The 15,660-nt window shown below is 36.7% G+C and overlaps 1 protein-coding gene across 3 annotated transcripts in view; it reads left to right on the forward strand.

Moving 5' to 3' along the window:
- The window catches only part of Akap6 (A-kinase anchoring protein 6), a 578,346-nt gene that overhangs the window by 104,255 nt on the left and 458,431 nt on the right, over positions 1 to 15,660 (forward strand). For all 3 annotated transcript variants that reach the window (XR_011706597.1, XM_027929539.2, XM_071607828.1), the window contains exon 2: positions 8,807 to 9,164. Coding sequence is in view for 2 of the 3 variants with exons in the window: in XM_027929539.2 (XP_027785340.2) it covers positions 8,841 to 9,164 (324 nt within the window). In the remaining variant the exon portion in view is untranslated. The remainder of the gene's footprint in view (positions 1 to 8,806; positions 9,165 to 15,660) is intronic.

Below are 15,660 nucleotides of genomic sequence, written 5' to 3' on the forward strand. Positions count from 1 at the left end.
TAGTGAAGGTATCTTTTTGGTATAGTGATTTCATTGTCTTTGGGTATATATCCAGTAGTTGAATTGCTGGATCATGTGATAGTTGTATTTTTAGTTTCTTGAGGAATCTTCCTACTATTTTCCATAATGACTATACTAATTTACATTCCCACCAGCGGTGTATGAGTGTTCCCCTTTCTCCAGATCCTCATCAGCATTTGTTATTTTTTGTCTTTGTGATGACAACTACTACAATTGGGGTGAGTGGATATCTCATTGTGATTTTGATTTGCATTTCCCTGGTGAATAATAAGATTGAACATTTTTCATGTACTTGGCCTTTTGTATATCTTCTTTGGAGAAGCATCTATAGAGATATAGACTAGAATTCTTTTCCTTCTTAAGCAAAACAATTGTCTTCAGATTTCCAATGTTGCTGTTGAGAGATTCAGTACACTCTAATTTGTGGTGTTTTGTATGTCTCTAACCTCTATCCCAAAGCCCATTTCCCAGAATCTGGGACTGGGTACTAAGCTTCCAACTTTCAGGGATGCATTATTTTCTGTCATTAACATGTGATATAACATGTGGAGTGTTGTCAATTGAGCTTCAGTGTCCATAGTTTTTTGGGGGTGGGGGCTTAATTACATAGGCACAATTGATTGGATCATTGTTTACACAGTTTCCCAAAGACCCCAAACTTTAATCACATGGTTGGGCTTTCTATCTGGCTTGCCCTCATTCCTGAGTCAGCTCATTAGCATAAATTTTGAGGTGTGATCTAGAGAGCCCACCACAAACAGCAAAGATATTCCTATCAGTCAGAAATTTCTAACTTCTAAAGAGGTTACCACCCAGGAGGTAGGACAAAGTCCATATTTCCTTTTAGGAAAGTTAATTCTTTCATGCCTCCTCCTTCCAGATATATCTGGTTCCATGAATTCCAAAATAATTTAGGGATTTTGAAGTAAAAATCAGATTGGTTCTTTGTCCCCTAATTGCTGGCTTAGGATTTACTTTTCGAAAGTTAACTAAGTCATTTATCACTTGTTCATCAAATTTCTGGCTTCTAAAATATTATTTGCCTCCTATTCTTGAGTGTTTATGCTTACTAGAAAAGCCTTTTAAGTAGTATTAGAGGGATTTTTGGAGGAAGCAAAACTACATGTGTGTATTCAGTTGGAGGAAGCAAAACTACATGTGTGTATTCAGTTGACTATCTCTACCCAGAAGTTGCCATCACTCTCTCAATTTATTTTCTGTAGCAACTTTTTGTATTATACTTATTAATACCTGGGCAATAATTCTGTGTTATCAAATACTGCAATATTGCTGCATTAATAGAGATAACTAATTAATTTAGGCTTCAGAATATTTAAAGATGGCTCTTCTTTTAGAACTTATTTCCTTTCAATGTCACATATGGAGAACACAAAAGAAAAACAAAATAGCCTCTTATCACTTGTTGACTAGGGGTAAGAATATGGAGATAGGGATCTTTTATCTTCACTGTTATCTATTTTTACAATGTTTGAATTAATATGTATTACTTTAAAATTAATGTAAAAAAGTCATTTTAGACCAAAAAAAGCATTGTATAAAATAATCCTTAAAAATTTTCCACTTCAAATTATGAAGCTAGGATTGTGAGTAGGGTTAATGGAGAACTAAAAATGGAGAATTTTATTTATATTTAATGGAGTAGGTAGGACATAGCAGAGAACTCCTTTATCACTCTGATCTAAAAGTCAGACTTGTAACTTCTCTTTCTGTCTCTCTCAGTCTTTGTCTCTCAATCTCTCACTCTCTGGGATAGAAAGATTTTTAAGGCAACATTTCATGTTAATGAAGTCTTTGTCTAGAAAAGGGAATGTTGATCCTCTCAATTCTGATTTCTCATTTTATTTTCTTGATAAATAAGACTGCATGTGTCTACTATTCTGTTTCATTCTAGAATACAACGGTAATCTGATTTCTTTCTCTAAACAGTCGTTTTAGAATTCCTGCTTCCCTTGGATTTATTCCAAACTCCATATCATAGCATTCAAAACTCTCTTATAATGTGGTGTGACTTACCTTCTAGATTTATCTATTTCTGGGCAGCATCAAGTTCCCAGTGTTCTCAACACAAGCATTTGCTAATTTCCCCAACTTTATGATGTTGAGGTTTCTTTGTTCATGTATTTCCTCTCCTAGAATTCCTTTATCATCTTCCTTCTATCTCTGCCTATTGAAATCAGACTCATTTTTACAAACCTATTTCAAATTTTCCCTTCTCTAGATGTTCCCACTTATCTTTCCTCCACCCACAATTAATACCATTCTACTGGGGCCTCACTTGGTTTTGATCTTGCCTCCCATATATTGACTACAGCCTGCCTGTGCAGTAGATATTAGTGAATGTGTGTGTGTGCATGCACAGACAGGGGGGGGGGGTGTTATAGGATTCATTATAATGCTTTGAGTTTAGTTCATTCTCAGTAAAGATATTTGATTTGAAGTAATTATCTCATGTTCTTTGAATTAATAGCGTTGATAAAAGTAACAATGGTACAGATTACATATTAGTACTTTACAAATCCAGTCCTTCTCAGGACATTTTCTTGAACAATAGAAAAGCGGATGCCTAATGCTTAAAGGTGAGATGTGAGGGAGATAAACACTCATTAATGTTCATTGCATTCATGTCCACATGGTTGATGACCAGGGGCATCCATGTGGCTGACTGCCTGAAGTAGCCAAATGAATCTTTGTGTGACTGGAACTGATTTTAGTAGTGGAAGAAAGAAAATAGGGAAAGCGCCAAGACTAGCCTTGACAATCTGGGTAGCCTTGCCACAAGAGATGATCTGTATAATCAGGGAAAGGGGTGGGAGGAGGAGTCAAGGAAGGAAAATGATTTATGATGCGTGGTATGGCTGACAGAAGATTCCATGCTCTGGGAAAGGGAATTATCTGATGATTGAAGGGAGAACCTGGAGAGGGTGCATGGTCTCTAAGTGATTAGCAGAATGTAATCAGCCATCTGCCTGGGGATGGAGCTGTACACAAAGGAAATATCGAAGGGTGGGGGAGGGAGAGAGAGAGAGAAAGAGAGAGAATAACACCAAAAGAAATTGTAGAAATCTGTTCAGGCTTCCCTGTTAACAGCTTTCTTGCACCCTTTTACGTGCTTGAAGTTCTTCTTACTGATATCTGCTTGCAGGCTGGCCTGTTATTACAGGAGGATTAGAAAGTGACACTGATCAGGACTTACTGTAGTGAATTCACTGTTTTTCTAGGTGAGTGCTGGAGGACGTGGGGTTGTGACAGGGAGAAGGCAAAGGAAGAGGTATCGGACAGCTATTGTGGAAATTTCCTTAGGAACATTTTACAAAAGCCACTCTCTCTTTCTTTTCTAAATTCAAATTTAACTTTATATTTGGCAACAACTATTCTACTTTCCTATTTAAGAACTTTAAAGCCATCTAAAGTTTCTTGACTGTATAAGAGTCAGGGAGATAGGCAGACAGCAAGATTTAAGACTAGGTGATGAATTAGATCCTCATTCATCTGGGTAGGCAGGGACATTTAATTAAGCAATTTATTAAACTTGTTTTTGTGTTTTCTTTACAAAGTCCAATTCTGGTATTATGGACTCAAATATAGAATATGCCTCTTGAATTAATTTATATTTCCTCAGTGCAATCAAACCATGAGAACTAACCTTAGACAAAAATTGAAACAATCCAGAGGAATTTTTTTCTTTCTAAAATGTTTATTAATTGATTCTCTGAAGAGTGGTTATGAGAATACAAAAGAAAAACATGAAGGGGGTGAGAGGATAAGGATACATAATGATGTCTAACATAATTTCCTCTACCTCTGTTCTGTAATGTGCTAAGTAGCAAAGCCAATCTGTTAATTTGGCCAAAATTATGCATTAGTTCCTTGTTTGTGTTTTCAGGAGTAAGCAGGACCCAGAAATATTAAGTATTTGGGCTTAAGGTTGATTTACATTATGGCAAGACCTCCTCTCACACTGTGCACATGATGATGTTCTTGCTTGGAAGAAACGGTTTCTTCTTGAGAAAATAAATAACCTGAATCTAATTAGTTCAGATTGGCTTTATCAGCTGGTCATGTTAACTATTTATCCTGCTTTAAAATTCTTTTTTTATTTTTAATTTTATTTATTTTTTAGATTACAGTCATGGTTCTTCTGAGCTGACTGGATGTGCTCAGTCCACCAAAACACTCTTTTCTGTAGTTATTCTTGTTTTGGCAATCATCTTCTTTTTCTCAGCTCAGTTATCATCACTTGTTTGCAAAAGGCCTGCCTATACTTGCAGTCCTGGAGCTTATACATTAGCTTCCAAATAGCTGTGTAACAGCCCTCTCAGAGCAAAAGATTTAGGTCACTGAGAGCATATGAAATGGTGCCTATTGGCATGGAGCAGCCCTGATGCTAACCTTATCTTGTTTGGGCATAAGAAGAGAGCCAGAGGGTGGAGAGGAGTAGCCAGATGCTTAATCCTGAGGGGATCTTAGGGACAAAAGCATTTACAATGAGTAGCATAGACTTCAGATATTGACTTCTGTGCCTCTTCATTTGGAGAGAAAATTAACAGGAGAAAGGAGAAAGAGATGGGTAGTTTTGATGACTATGTAGCTAGAATTTTTTCCCTTCTGATTTGGTTAAAGAACACTATCCTGATTTAAATACATCAAGTCAAAATGAATTCTACTAATGTCAGGCTTTCAACTTGGCTAATGTCAAAGAGATAGCAGAAAAAGTTCTTGTTATTAAGCAATTCATAGTGTATTTTCTTCTGTTGCGGTAGGATGATTAATAGAGTAAGGTGGGAAATATCCTCCACAAACTAAGAAGTAAAAAAGCTTTAAAATTGTTATGCTTTCAGGTTTTCCACTTTAAATATTGCTTCTTCACTAGATTTGTGGCAGGAAAGGATTTGATGGATGTTATTTTTAACAATAGCTGGGATAAAGGTGGTATTATCTCTTAATGCTGGAAAGGTGACCACAGATAAGCATTTGATAAGGAGGAGGGAATGGGAGGCCATTGGTTTCCAAAAAGCTGGCCAGTCACTCCTCTAACATCATCTTGGAGTCAGAATTATAATTTGGTAGGTACCTCTGTGCACTTGGCCTAATGCTTCCCTTTGTATCATCAGAAGTTTTTGTCTAGTGGTCTTATTTTCTTTCAATTTCTCTATGACTAGAAGGGAATCTTTTCCTTTATAAGATGACTTGTAAAAGAAGAGCACAATACTTAACAGCATTTAAAAGTATAGACTTGTGCTGAATTTCCTACTATTTGTTTGTATTTAAATAGAATGATTAATTTGATGGTTTGAAAGCAAGCTTGAATATTCCTGATAGGGGCAGAAAAAATATACACAAAGATTGTTACTATAATCTCCAAAATTTAAAGCATTTTTCCTTGAATTATAAATTTATATTTCAAATCAAATGTGATTTTGTGAAAATCAGGTAGACTATGGTTATTCATGGGTGCTACATTTAAATGTGAACTGTTAGAATTGAAAATTAAATATTTATAGTAAATGCCTTCTAAAGAAAATGGATAATTAATCCATTTTATGTTGTTTTCTCAGGCTTGCTAGGCTATTTTGACACCTAAGGCATTTCTTTCTCAGTTGTGAAAGTATATGTGAAGGAAAGTAATAGACAAAAGTTGAAATGAAACTTGAGTTAAACACTGATTTGCTTTACTTCTCAGGATTATAAAAATTCCCTTCTTTAGAATCTGAGCAGTTATTTGGGGAAATATCATATCCAGGTTGAAACTACACATGGAGGAAAATTTTGCTTTGGCAATTTGAATTTCAGGTTTCCTTGCCCCTTTCTCAATTGTAATTTATGTGCATTTTTTATGTCAAGTTTTTATTTAATAATTTTATCCTGTTTCTTCTCTCTCTCTAACCACATCTATATTGTTAGTCTAAGGAGTAGCAAGTTCCTATGGCGGAGAATCTCCCATGTTTGTTACTTTGGGAAGAATCAGCAACACCTAATATACAAATAGTAATTTATACAATATTTTATCATGACAATTTTTTTTTTTCTTCCGTTAAGTAGAACAAATCTGTTGATGCTGTTTGTGTGTGTTGGTAAAATGGAGGGTCATTCTTTAGTAGCTACACAGCTCTCAGTTTAGGTAGGAAGCTTCCAAGAGCTTTGAAATCTCTGGATTAATAATTATAAGCAGTCATGTATTCTTAGGCCAGAGAAATCTTACTGTTCATCCAGTTTAATTTTTTTTTTTTCATTTTACAGACCAGGAAACTGAGGTCCAGAAATACGGAGTTTTTTTTCTAAATTACAAAAAACTGCATTGTGCTTACTTGGTACATAGCCTGATATAAAGACGTTGTAAGTTGAGTCATAAATTGCACTGAACTAATTCTTTGGTATGTTCTTTAGTTTAGAGTAGGATGTGCATCCCAGAAAAGGCCCTGCCTTGACCTAGGAATTTTAGAGGAAACACAAGGACACAGTTATGCAGGGCTCTTGGGCAGGAGTTGGGGCAAATGGTCAATGTGGGCATAGCTGGAGCAATTTATTGAATACCAACCTGGCATTTAGTTATCTCCTTGAATGAATCTAAATTTTTAGGAGAGGGAACCATTGGGATATGAATGTGTTCTTAATTTGTAATCATTCTGCGTCCTTGAACTAGAAACCTTTATTAACCTTTGTGTATCAGATTCCCTCTCTAGGATGTGATTCTAAACTGACCCCCACAGAGGGCAGCGAATCAATTAATAATTTAAAGGTGTTTTGGTAAATCAGAATAAGAGCCTTTCTGAAGCCGAAGTACGGTTTATTAAGAAATGGTAAAGTAGCTTACTCTTCATGGAATTTTGTCATTCCTGGTGAAATTTTGTTACCTTCTAATCGGGTTTTTTAAATCGCTAAGTTTAGTATTATTATTATCATTTCTTAAAAATTTATTTTTTAGTTGTAGTTGGACACAATACCTTTATTTTATTTATTTATTTTTATGTGGTGCTGAGAATAGAACCCAGGGCCTCACACATGCTAGGTGAGCTCTCTGTCACTGAGCCACAACCCCAGCTCTAGTATTATTATTATTTTAAAAACTAAATACAAACATGGTTAAAAATTTGGGGTGTGGATTTCTCCCTCTTGCAATCAGGGAGAGAAAGCTGTTGAGTAGTAGCCTAAAGCCCTTCTCTAAAGCAGGCACCAACGTGATAAACCTACTCTATGACTTATATTTTGCTTTTGCAAATAATTTTGCTTTCAAAACTTCACCTGCAAATATCCTTCTCATTTAATTCAGAAGTTAGATGCCCAAGAAATTAGGGATGGGGATTACACTGTAGGGCTGAAAGGATTCTGAAATAGTATGTCATAGGAATGACTTATTCTTAAGGCCTTTGTCAGTTCTACATGTTTTTTTATTCCCTGTGCACATTTCTGTGTGGAAAGTTGCATGTTCCTGGTTAAATTTGGAGCTGTCTTGATTTCTGCCCTCTCCCCCAACCATTTTTGTAGGTAAAAATAATTTTTATTTTGTTACTAAGTGAATATTAAGAATATAGAGAAATACGAGCTACTTTCTGACAATCACATTAAATCTCTGATCTTTTGGTCAGTCACTTTTCATCTTTATAAGCATGAAGGTATAAAGTAACTTCAATGTGTATGATCAGAAGAAAACCTGTAAAAGAGGAATCTGTTTCCTTGAGAGGAAGAGGCTGCTCCTAGACTAAAAAAATATCTATATCCCTAAAAAAAGTTTACTTTATTATCACTTATATTTGTTATTTTCACCTATTTGACTAATATTTTACTGTTATACATTTTAGAGCAATTTATTACTCTTGAAATTCCAGCACCTCTAAAAATTCAATATAACCAAATATTAATGTAATCTACTTTGAATGCTAATTAATATAATCCATCATTTATAACTTTTAGAAAAGTAAAAGCTTAGAATTTCTCATGATATCTATTTATCTAACAAATATCTAACAGTATTTGAAGTCACCACAATGTTTTTGGTAATGAGAAAATATTCCCTCTCTAGTTATCCATGTACTTGAATATGTTGGTTATAATCAAAATAGTTTAGATGCTCATAGTAGGAAAGCCCCAAATAATCATGGCTTAAGATAGAAGTTTGCTTTTCTCTCTCATGTAAAAAAAGTCGAAGACTGAAGTCATAGTACCTAGTAGCTCCTTATTTTCCTATAGGACCCTTGTTCTTATTTCTGTGCTCCATCATCTTCCACTGGATATACTCAAAATTGTCTCTGGGTCTGAGCTGGCAGCTGGAGCTCCAGCCATCAAGTCCATAGTACCCGCTGGAATCAAAGGGCAAAGCAGAAGGGTAGAAAGGGGGACCCTCCTAATTGAGTCAGCTCCCTTTAAGCAGCTGTTCCAGAATTCCTATATAGTAATTCTACTTACTGCTCATTGGGCAGAACTTAGCCACATGGACACACCTGCCTGCAAAGGAGATAGGGAATGCAGTTTTAAATTGTAGGCCGAAATATTCACAGTTAAAAGATCAGTGTTTTGTTACTAAGGAATGAGGGGAGAACGGATGTTCAGGTAGACAATGTCACTGTGATGTTGTGTTCTTATTATATGCTGAGTCTTGGGGCTACCATGTAGAAAATCAAAGTACTTCTTTCTGTTTTTGTTATGAGCAATGGTTTCTTAATTTAGAAATCTGGCTTAATTTAGAAATCCTGTTTCTTCTGTGAAGTACCATTTCTTTATTTGGCAATCTCGTCTGACTCTTGCTTTTTTCTTTCCTCTTGCCTTTCAGCTGTTTTGGAAAGAAGTAAGGTTTAGACTTCTCCATGTTAACCATGAGCGTGACACTTTCCCCTCTGAGGTCACAGGACCTGGATCCTATGGCTACTGATGCTTCACCCATGGCCATCAACATGACACCCACTGTGGAGCAGGGTGAGGGAGAAGAGGCAACAAAGGACCTAGATTCTGAACAGCAGTATGAAAAGCCACCTCCACTCCACACAGGGGCTGACTGGAAGATTGTCCTCCATTTACCTGAAATTGAGACCTGGCTCCGGATGACCTCAGAGAGGGTCCGGGACCTAACCTATTCAGTCCAGCAGGACTCAGACAGCAAGCATGTGGATGTGCACCTAGTTCAACTAAAGGTAAGGCTGATTTTGGGCTTAGATTCTCTCAGATCAGAAGGCTGACAAAGGCTATGACATGTACATCTTGAGTTCTGTATTCCCCAGTGAGGAAACATCCAGGAAGAAAAATAGAGTAACAGGGTTGAAACCATTATTCTTGAAGGTAGATGTGGACAGAATCAGTTCTTTTCTGATTTTACTTTGTATGCCAATTATCTCGAATAAAACTGGCCTTTGGGACTAGAACAGAGAAGTAGGGAAAACAAGGGATGTTAGTATAATGCCATAGAAATCAGTTATAAAGAATAAAATTATTTTTTTAAATGATTACAAAAGATAAATTAAAGACTCACAGGTTGAGCATCAAGCTGATCTGATTGTGAGTATATGCATGTGGTTATTATTTGCTGTTGAAGCTGATGCTGTCTTTGTGGCAAACAATGGATTCTGGCATGGTAGGGAAGGGCAATTTTCTCTTTTTAGAATAAAGTCTTTCCTCCAGGTACAATGCATCATGTAGAACAAAGGTTCTTTTGTAACAACTCATCTAAAGCTCAGAGATTTAGAAAATGTCTGTGGCTTCTAGAGCCCTTATAAAAGCTTGACTCTTGGCGGAAATGAATTGGAGGTGCTACTCAAAAGGGCTAGTGATAGAGTTTTGGGCCTAGGGCCCCTAAAACATGTGCTGTGAATTCTACCTCTGATGTACTCTCTCCTTTCTCTCAGGTCATTGAGGGAAATGCATGCTTAGGTCAATGACCAGCAAAACAAGTTAGGTTTGTATCCAATTAGGTTTGTAAACTCCTATGTTAATTTCTAGCCAGTTATATGGAATCCCAAGGAAAATTATTTTACCTACCCAGGTTCATCCTAAATGACCTGAAAGAGAAGGCTAAACAGATTCTTGGATCTTAACACTTACATAACTTACAGGATGTAGCCATCAGAGAAGAAAGATGGGCAGTAAAGAGAAAGTACATGCCTCAGTGGGTAGAGAAGATCTGGTTCAGCCTTCTCAGGCTAATTCAACAAATTCTAGGGGAGGAAAGGGGAAAGGGAAAGAGAACAGAGGAGCCAGAATGTCACAAATGGCTGGGCTTCTCCCAGGTTGAGAAGGCCTAGGGTTTCCTTCTTTCTATAGGTTCTTGGGAAGAATGCAAAACAGGGTAATAGAAGGTTAGGAACCAGCCTCAAGAGAATGCAAATTCCATGCTGTGGAGGTAGGGAGTGATATGATACAGTTTCAGAAACATTAATTTAATCAGAGGAACAACACTCCAATTCCTTGGGGTTTGAATAAAATAGAAATTAGGAGACTTTGCTTTGCCCTGTCCACTAATGTCTGACTCTCATAAATAGATTCAGGTTTGGGATTGTAATGAAAGCAGTTATTACCTTCATAATCCTTCAGATTTACACAAAAAGGTAGTAAGTGATAAAAGAGAATGGGGCAAAGTGGAAATATTTTTAGAAGACTTAACTAAAAACAATGTTAAGGAATTTTAAACATATCAACATGTCAATTAACTTTATTTAATTAAGCCAGTAATGTAAAAGTAAAAACTTAGATTTTTATTCCAAATAGAAATGTGAAGTTTTTGTACAGTTAATATATGGTTATATTTGGTGTTTGAGTAATGCACCTATATAGGGTGATTTGTCTTTTTCTCTTTGTATCTACCTGTCATCATCTCTTACCTGCCCCTATAAGCTCTATTCCTTGGGATGGTCTGTCTCCCCTTCTAAGAAGGGAGTTACAGGACATGAAGTCAACATAATAATCCTATGTAGTTAAACAGTAGCTGTTAAGGTGATGAATTGAGATGTCTTACCTTCATTTTATCCTATAATTTCTATCATTAATTTTTGGGGTGCTTTTTTCATAAACACTCAACATTCTCTGTATTGTTCTCAAATATTTTATTTAATAGAGCCCCTCCACATTGAACCCAGAGTCAACAAGTTCTGGTCAGTGTGTATGGCCTCTAAAATGGTCTATACAAAGAGTTTGGTTTTATCTCTGAACATGTTTAGTTCATTTCCCCTTTGTGTAATATGTCTTTATTTAACCAAATTTAGTACTTTGATGAATTTTTCAAAAAATGTTTATATGTCACTTTTTCAGATTTCCATATTGATCCATAAGACTATAGGGGAAGTTGGCACAGTGTTTTATATGTGGAATTTCTTGTAGAAGTACCTCTCAATAGAGACAGATGTCTGGCAAAGCAGAGGGCTAGGTCCAGCTTGGGCAAGGCCAACCATCTGCTATGTGGTGTCCCACTTAGCTCACACTACTTTAGTCAGTTACTCAATCTATTCATTTACAGTGAAAAACAACCACCACGAGATGGAAATGCCTATGGTTTTAAATGCCATCTAGGTATAGATAATTTCTAAATGTATATTTATTCCAATGTTTTCCCGATTTTAGGAGCTTCAGCTGTCTAACTGACATCTTCACTTGTGTCTTGGTGGACATCTCAAACTGGATGTGCCCATCAGAGAGCTCTTAATCTTCCTCTTTCAGCAAAAGGCACAAGTATCTACCCCACATGTGTGTTTATCAACAAGAGAATATCTCCCCCAAACATGCCCTAAAGTAAATTATTTCTGCTCAGCCTACTGTTGCCTGGTCAATCCATATCACTGTTTCCTTGGGTTGCTCAAAAGCTTCCTAACTAATCTTGCTATCACTTTTCACCTTTACCCCCTTCCATTTTATTCTCTACTTAGAAACCAATGGGATTTTTAAAAAAATGTAAACCGGATCATGCTAATCCTTTGCTTCCTATTGGATTTAAAATAAGACTTGAGACCTTTGCCTGTGACTCTGCACTGCATTCTTCTCTAGCCATGGCTCTTCTTACCTTCTACCTTGTTTATAAAACTCCAGAGGCATTGGAAGTTCTAAAGAAGTGTTAGGCTAGTTCTTGTCTCACAAATTTTCCTGTTCCTTCTTCCTAGAAACTCTTCCCCCATTATTGCATGACAGATTTTGGATCCTCATCAGACTATCAGTATGAGGCACAGTCAAGTTCTAACCTCTGTAGACACAAGTCTGGGAGAGGATTGGGCAGAGTTGGGAATAAGAAGTACAGCCGGTGCTATGTTTGGTGAAACACACACACACACACACACACACACACACACACATATACACACAATGTCCACCTTATCTATATATCTCACACTGCCATTCTGTTTTCAACATAGTCTTCTCTACCATTATTCAGTATATTACTTTAAAAGTAAAATTTGGTTGGAAAAAATGGTTTTAGAACATGCACAGGAGTAACTCTGCCAATGGTCCTAAATTAAATGTTACTTTCTCAAGCATTTTCTTATTCCTACTCTTAAAACATCCAACCCTGCTCCAAGTCTTTGTCTAGTCTATTACTTAGCTTTATTTATTTATTTTGTTGATATTTCTTTTCACAGATGGCAACCATCCCATTTATTTGTTTACTTGTTTATGTTCCCTTCCTCAAATGTCTAATTATCTACTGTATCTCTCTTCCTTAGGACAGGGTTAGGCATTTGGTGCCAGTCTAATTCATACCTGTGGTGGATAGGTGAGTCCAAGTCTTTATGGTCAGTGCCTTTCCTCTCTATAGGCAGGCTTGCACTGCAAGTCACAGAAGGAAGGCTGCTAAGTGAAGAGTGAATCTGGACAAAGGCATTAAATGAATCAAGGCCAAAGTATGTTTGGTACATTACTTTTCCATCAGGGAGGGTTTATGAATGGTTCTGAAGTCTTGGAGATCTTGCCTGAGAAATCTGCCCAGGAGTATCTATTCTTTCTGTAGGTAACTATGCCTGGCTCCCTTTATCCCCCATTTCTGACTATTTGGTCATGGTTTTGGTCAATAAATCTACTTTCGGTTTTTCTAGATTGAGAACCACTCTTTTTCTTTAAATGCAACTATTTATCTTGTGATCATTGTTGGGTTGCTCTTAGAATTTATTCCTCAGAGAACACTATTACCTCCCTTATTTCCAAGTTCTTAGGGGACATTTTACTATAACCTCTAGGTTGAACTGCAAACATACACTACTATAAAGTTCCCATGTTCCCATGGGGAGTGATTGATATTGAGAGTTAACAAAATCATCTACCCTTAACTTTAAAATATAGGAACAATGTAGTATACTAAATACTTTTTTCCATTATTTTTAAAATTGAAAATGCAGTACACACATTTTGCTTCATAGTTTCCAAATACCCTTTAGTAAGAAGTATGGAAAAGCAGCTGAACCATTTTTAGAAACTCTGACCCTCCTCTCTGGCTTCAGAAGCTGTGCTATTCATGAAAACCAGACCAGATTTTAATGAAGACTTTTGACCCATGTGAAAGTATTTGGGGTCTAAACAGGAAAGTATGAATCTCTGTCTACTTTTAGGCTTCTTAGAATGTTATTTATGTTCCTGGAAACATGATAACAATAAGGAGGTAAAGCTTAGAGTGGCTGGCATAAATTAAATGATGTAGTTGGCTAACAAACAGAAATCTGGAAGTGACTTAGCTCTAATCATTTACCTAAAATTGACTTAAGATAAACTCAGCTCTAAACCACCTCCACATATGATTCATGTCTGTAACTCTGATTTTGGCCTGATTTTCAAAGTTCAGAGCCTGTGTTTACAAGGTGTTCTGAATGGGCTATACCTAGACTGAGATGTGCCTGTCACACTGATACCCAGTGACTCACATAGGGTCTGGAGGGCCTGTGGGAGAAAGGCTTGAATCCTCTCCATTGCTGGGATTTGTACCTGATGGACTGATGGACAGATGTGCCTGATGGACTAAAGATGATGGAAATCTAGGGATGGTGAAGTTCCTAAGAGAGGATTCACTGTCACCATGGGACAAAGAGTCTGCTCCAGTGTGGGGGAGAAAGAGGAGTGGTGGTTTGTGATACAGTGTGTTTCTAGCTCTGTAATCCATCCTGAGCAGGCACCTTGGTAGTGTGGGTAATTAGCAAGAAGAAGAAGAAGCTATGGGCATGACACAGATGACTTCCCAGTGGCTGAGGCTCTTGCTCTTCGTTTGGCAGGAACAGAGGTAAAGAGCATTATTTTTTCCCCCCTCATTGCTGGAGCATAACAAGAGAGCTGTGCCTGATATGGCAGTGGTGGCACAAGGTGATAGCTATGGAGTCCAGGATCTGCTGGTGTGAGAGTGAGAAAAAGCCAGGGTTGGCTCTTGAGCACATTGAAAACACTCTGGAATTCTCAAAAATTCTTGATGAAGGGAATTCTGAGTAGAACTAAACTTCTGACATCAATATTTGGGTGCTTGGAGAATTCTGATCTTAACATTAACATGATCATATGTTAAAGCCTGAAGCATTCCAGTTATACCATCTTTGAATACTATGTCTTAAATAAGATTAGTGGAAGAAGTACCTTTGTTTTCTGAGAAGAACAGATATTTTCCTTTCTTTTCTTTAGACCACTACTTTTCAAGAAGTAGGTCTCCACCATTAGCAGGTTGTAAAATAAGTTTAGTGAATTAAAGAGCTAAAACAATGAAGTAGAATAGAATCACATGAAGTAAGACAAGAACTATTTTGTAGACCTTGGTCTTAATTATATATATATTATATGCTTGTTCATGATGTAAATTTACATCTTTTCCTGAGTCAAGGCCAGAGCAGTTTGATAGTTACTGTTTTAGACCATTCTCAACTTTCCTCCGTAACTTTGATATATACTCCAAAGCTGGAAAATATTATGCAAGTAAATGTAATCTGGTGCTTTTTAGTGCAACCTTACTGGTTTTTGCTCTTATATGGGACCAAAACTTATATGAAATGCCCTTAAATTGGCAACCTTAAAGGTATATCCCAAACCTCAGGAAATTAAAAGATGAAGCTGATTGTTGGTAGATATGAAGATTAAAAATTTTAATTATAGCTCAGATTTGTGGCTATAATCGTTTTGGGGTGATGTGTACTCCGGTCTGAATGCATCCCCTCCCACTGCTGCAAATTTATATGTTGAAGTCTTAACTCATAAAGTGATGATATGAAGACATAGAGCCTTTAAGAGGTGGTTAATTATGAGAGTACCACCCTCATGAATGAGGTTAGTGACTTTATAAAAAGGGTGTGAGAAAGCTGTTCTACCTTTTTGCCATATGAGGACACAGCAAGAAGGTGCCATCTTGCAAGCAGAGAGCAAAACCAATTCTTCTGGTGCCTGGATCCTAGACTTCTCAGCTTCTAGAACTATGAGAAATAAATGTTTATTATTAATAAATTATTCAGTCTAAGGTATATTGTTACAGCAGCCTTAACAGACTGACAGTGGTTTTCCTTAGGGACTCTCTTCTTAGAGAAGCTGATACTAGTTGTTAAGTATCTTGGGAATGTGGTTTCATTAAGATGTTTATTAGTGGAAAAGTTTTCCCTATGATTAGTGACTGGATTGTATAATAATATTTGGTATCATTGACCAATAAAAATGGTTGAAATAAAAAGGTGTTTGATGTTTAAAAGGCTAATTTTA

This window comes from Marmota flaviventris, chromosome 2 (assembly GCF_047511675.1).
Source record: "Marmota flaviventris isolate mMarFla1 chromosome 2, mMarFla1.hap1, whole genome shotgun sequence".
Taxonomy (NCBI): Eukaryota; Metazoa; Chordata; class Mammalia; order Rodentia; family Sciuridae; genus Marmota; species Marmota flaviventris.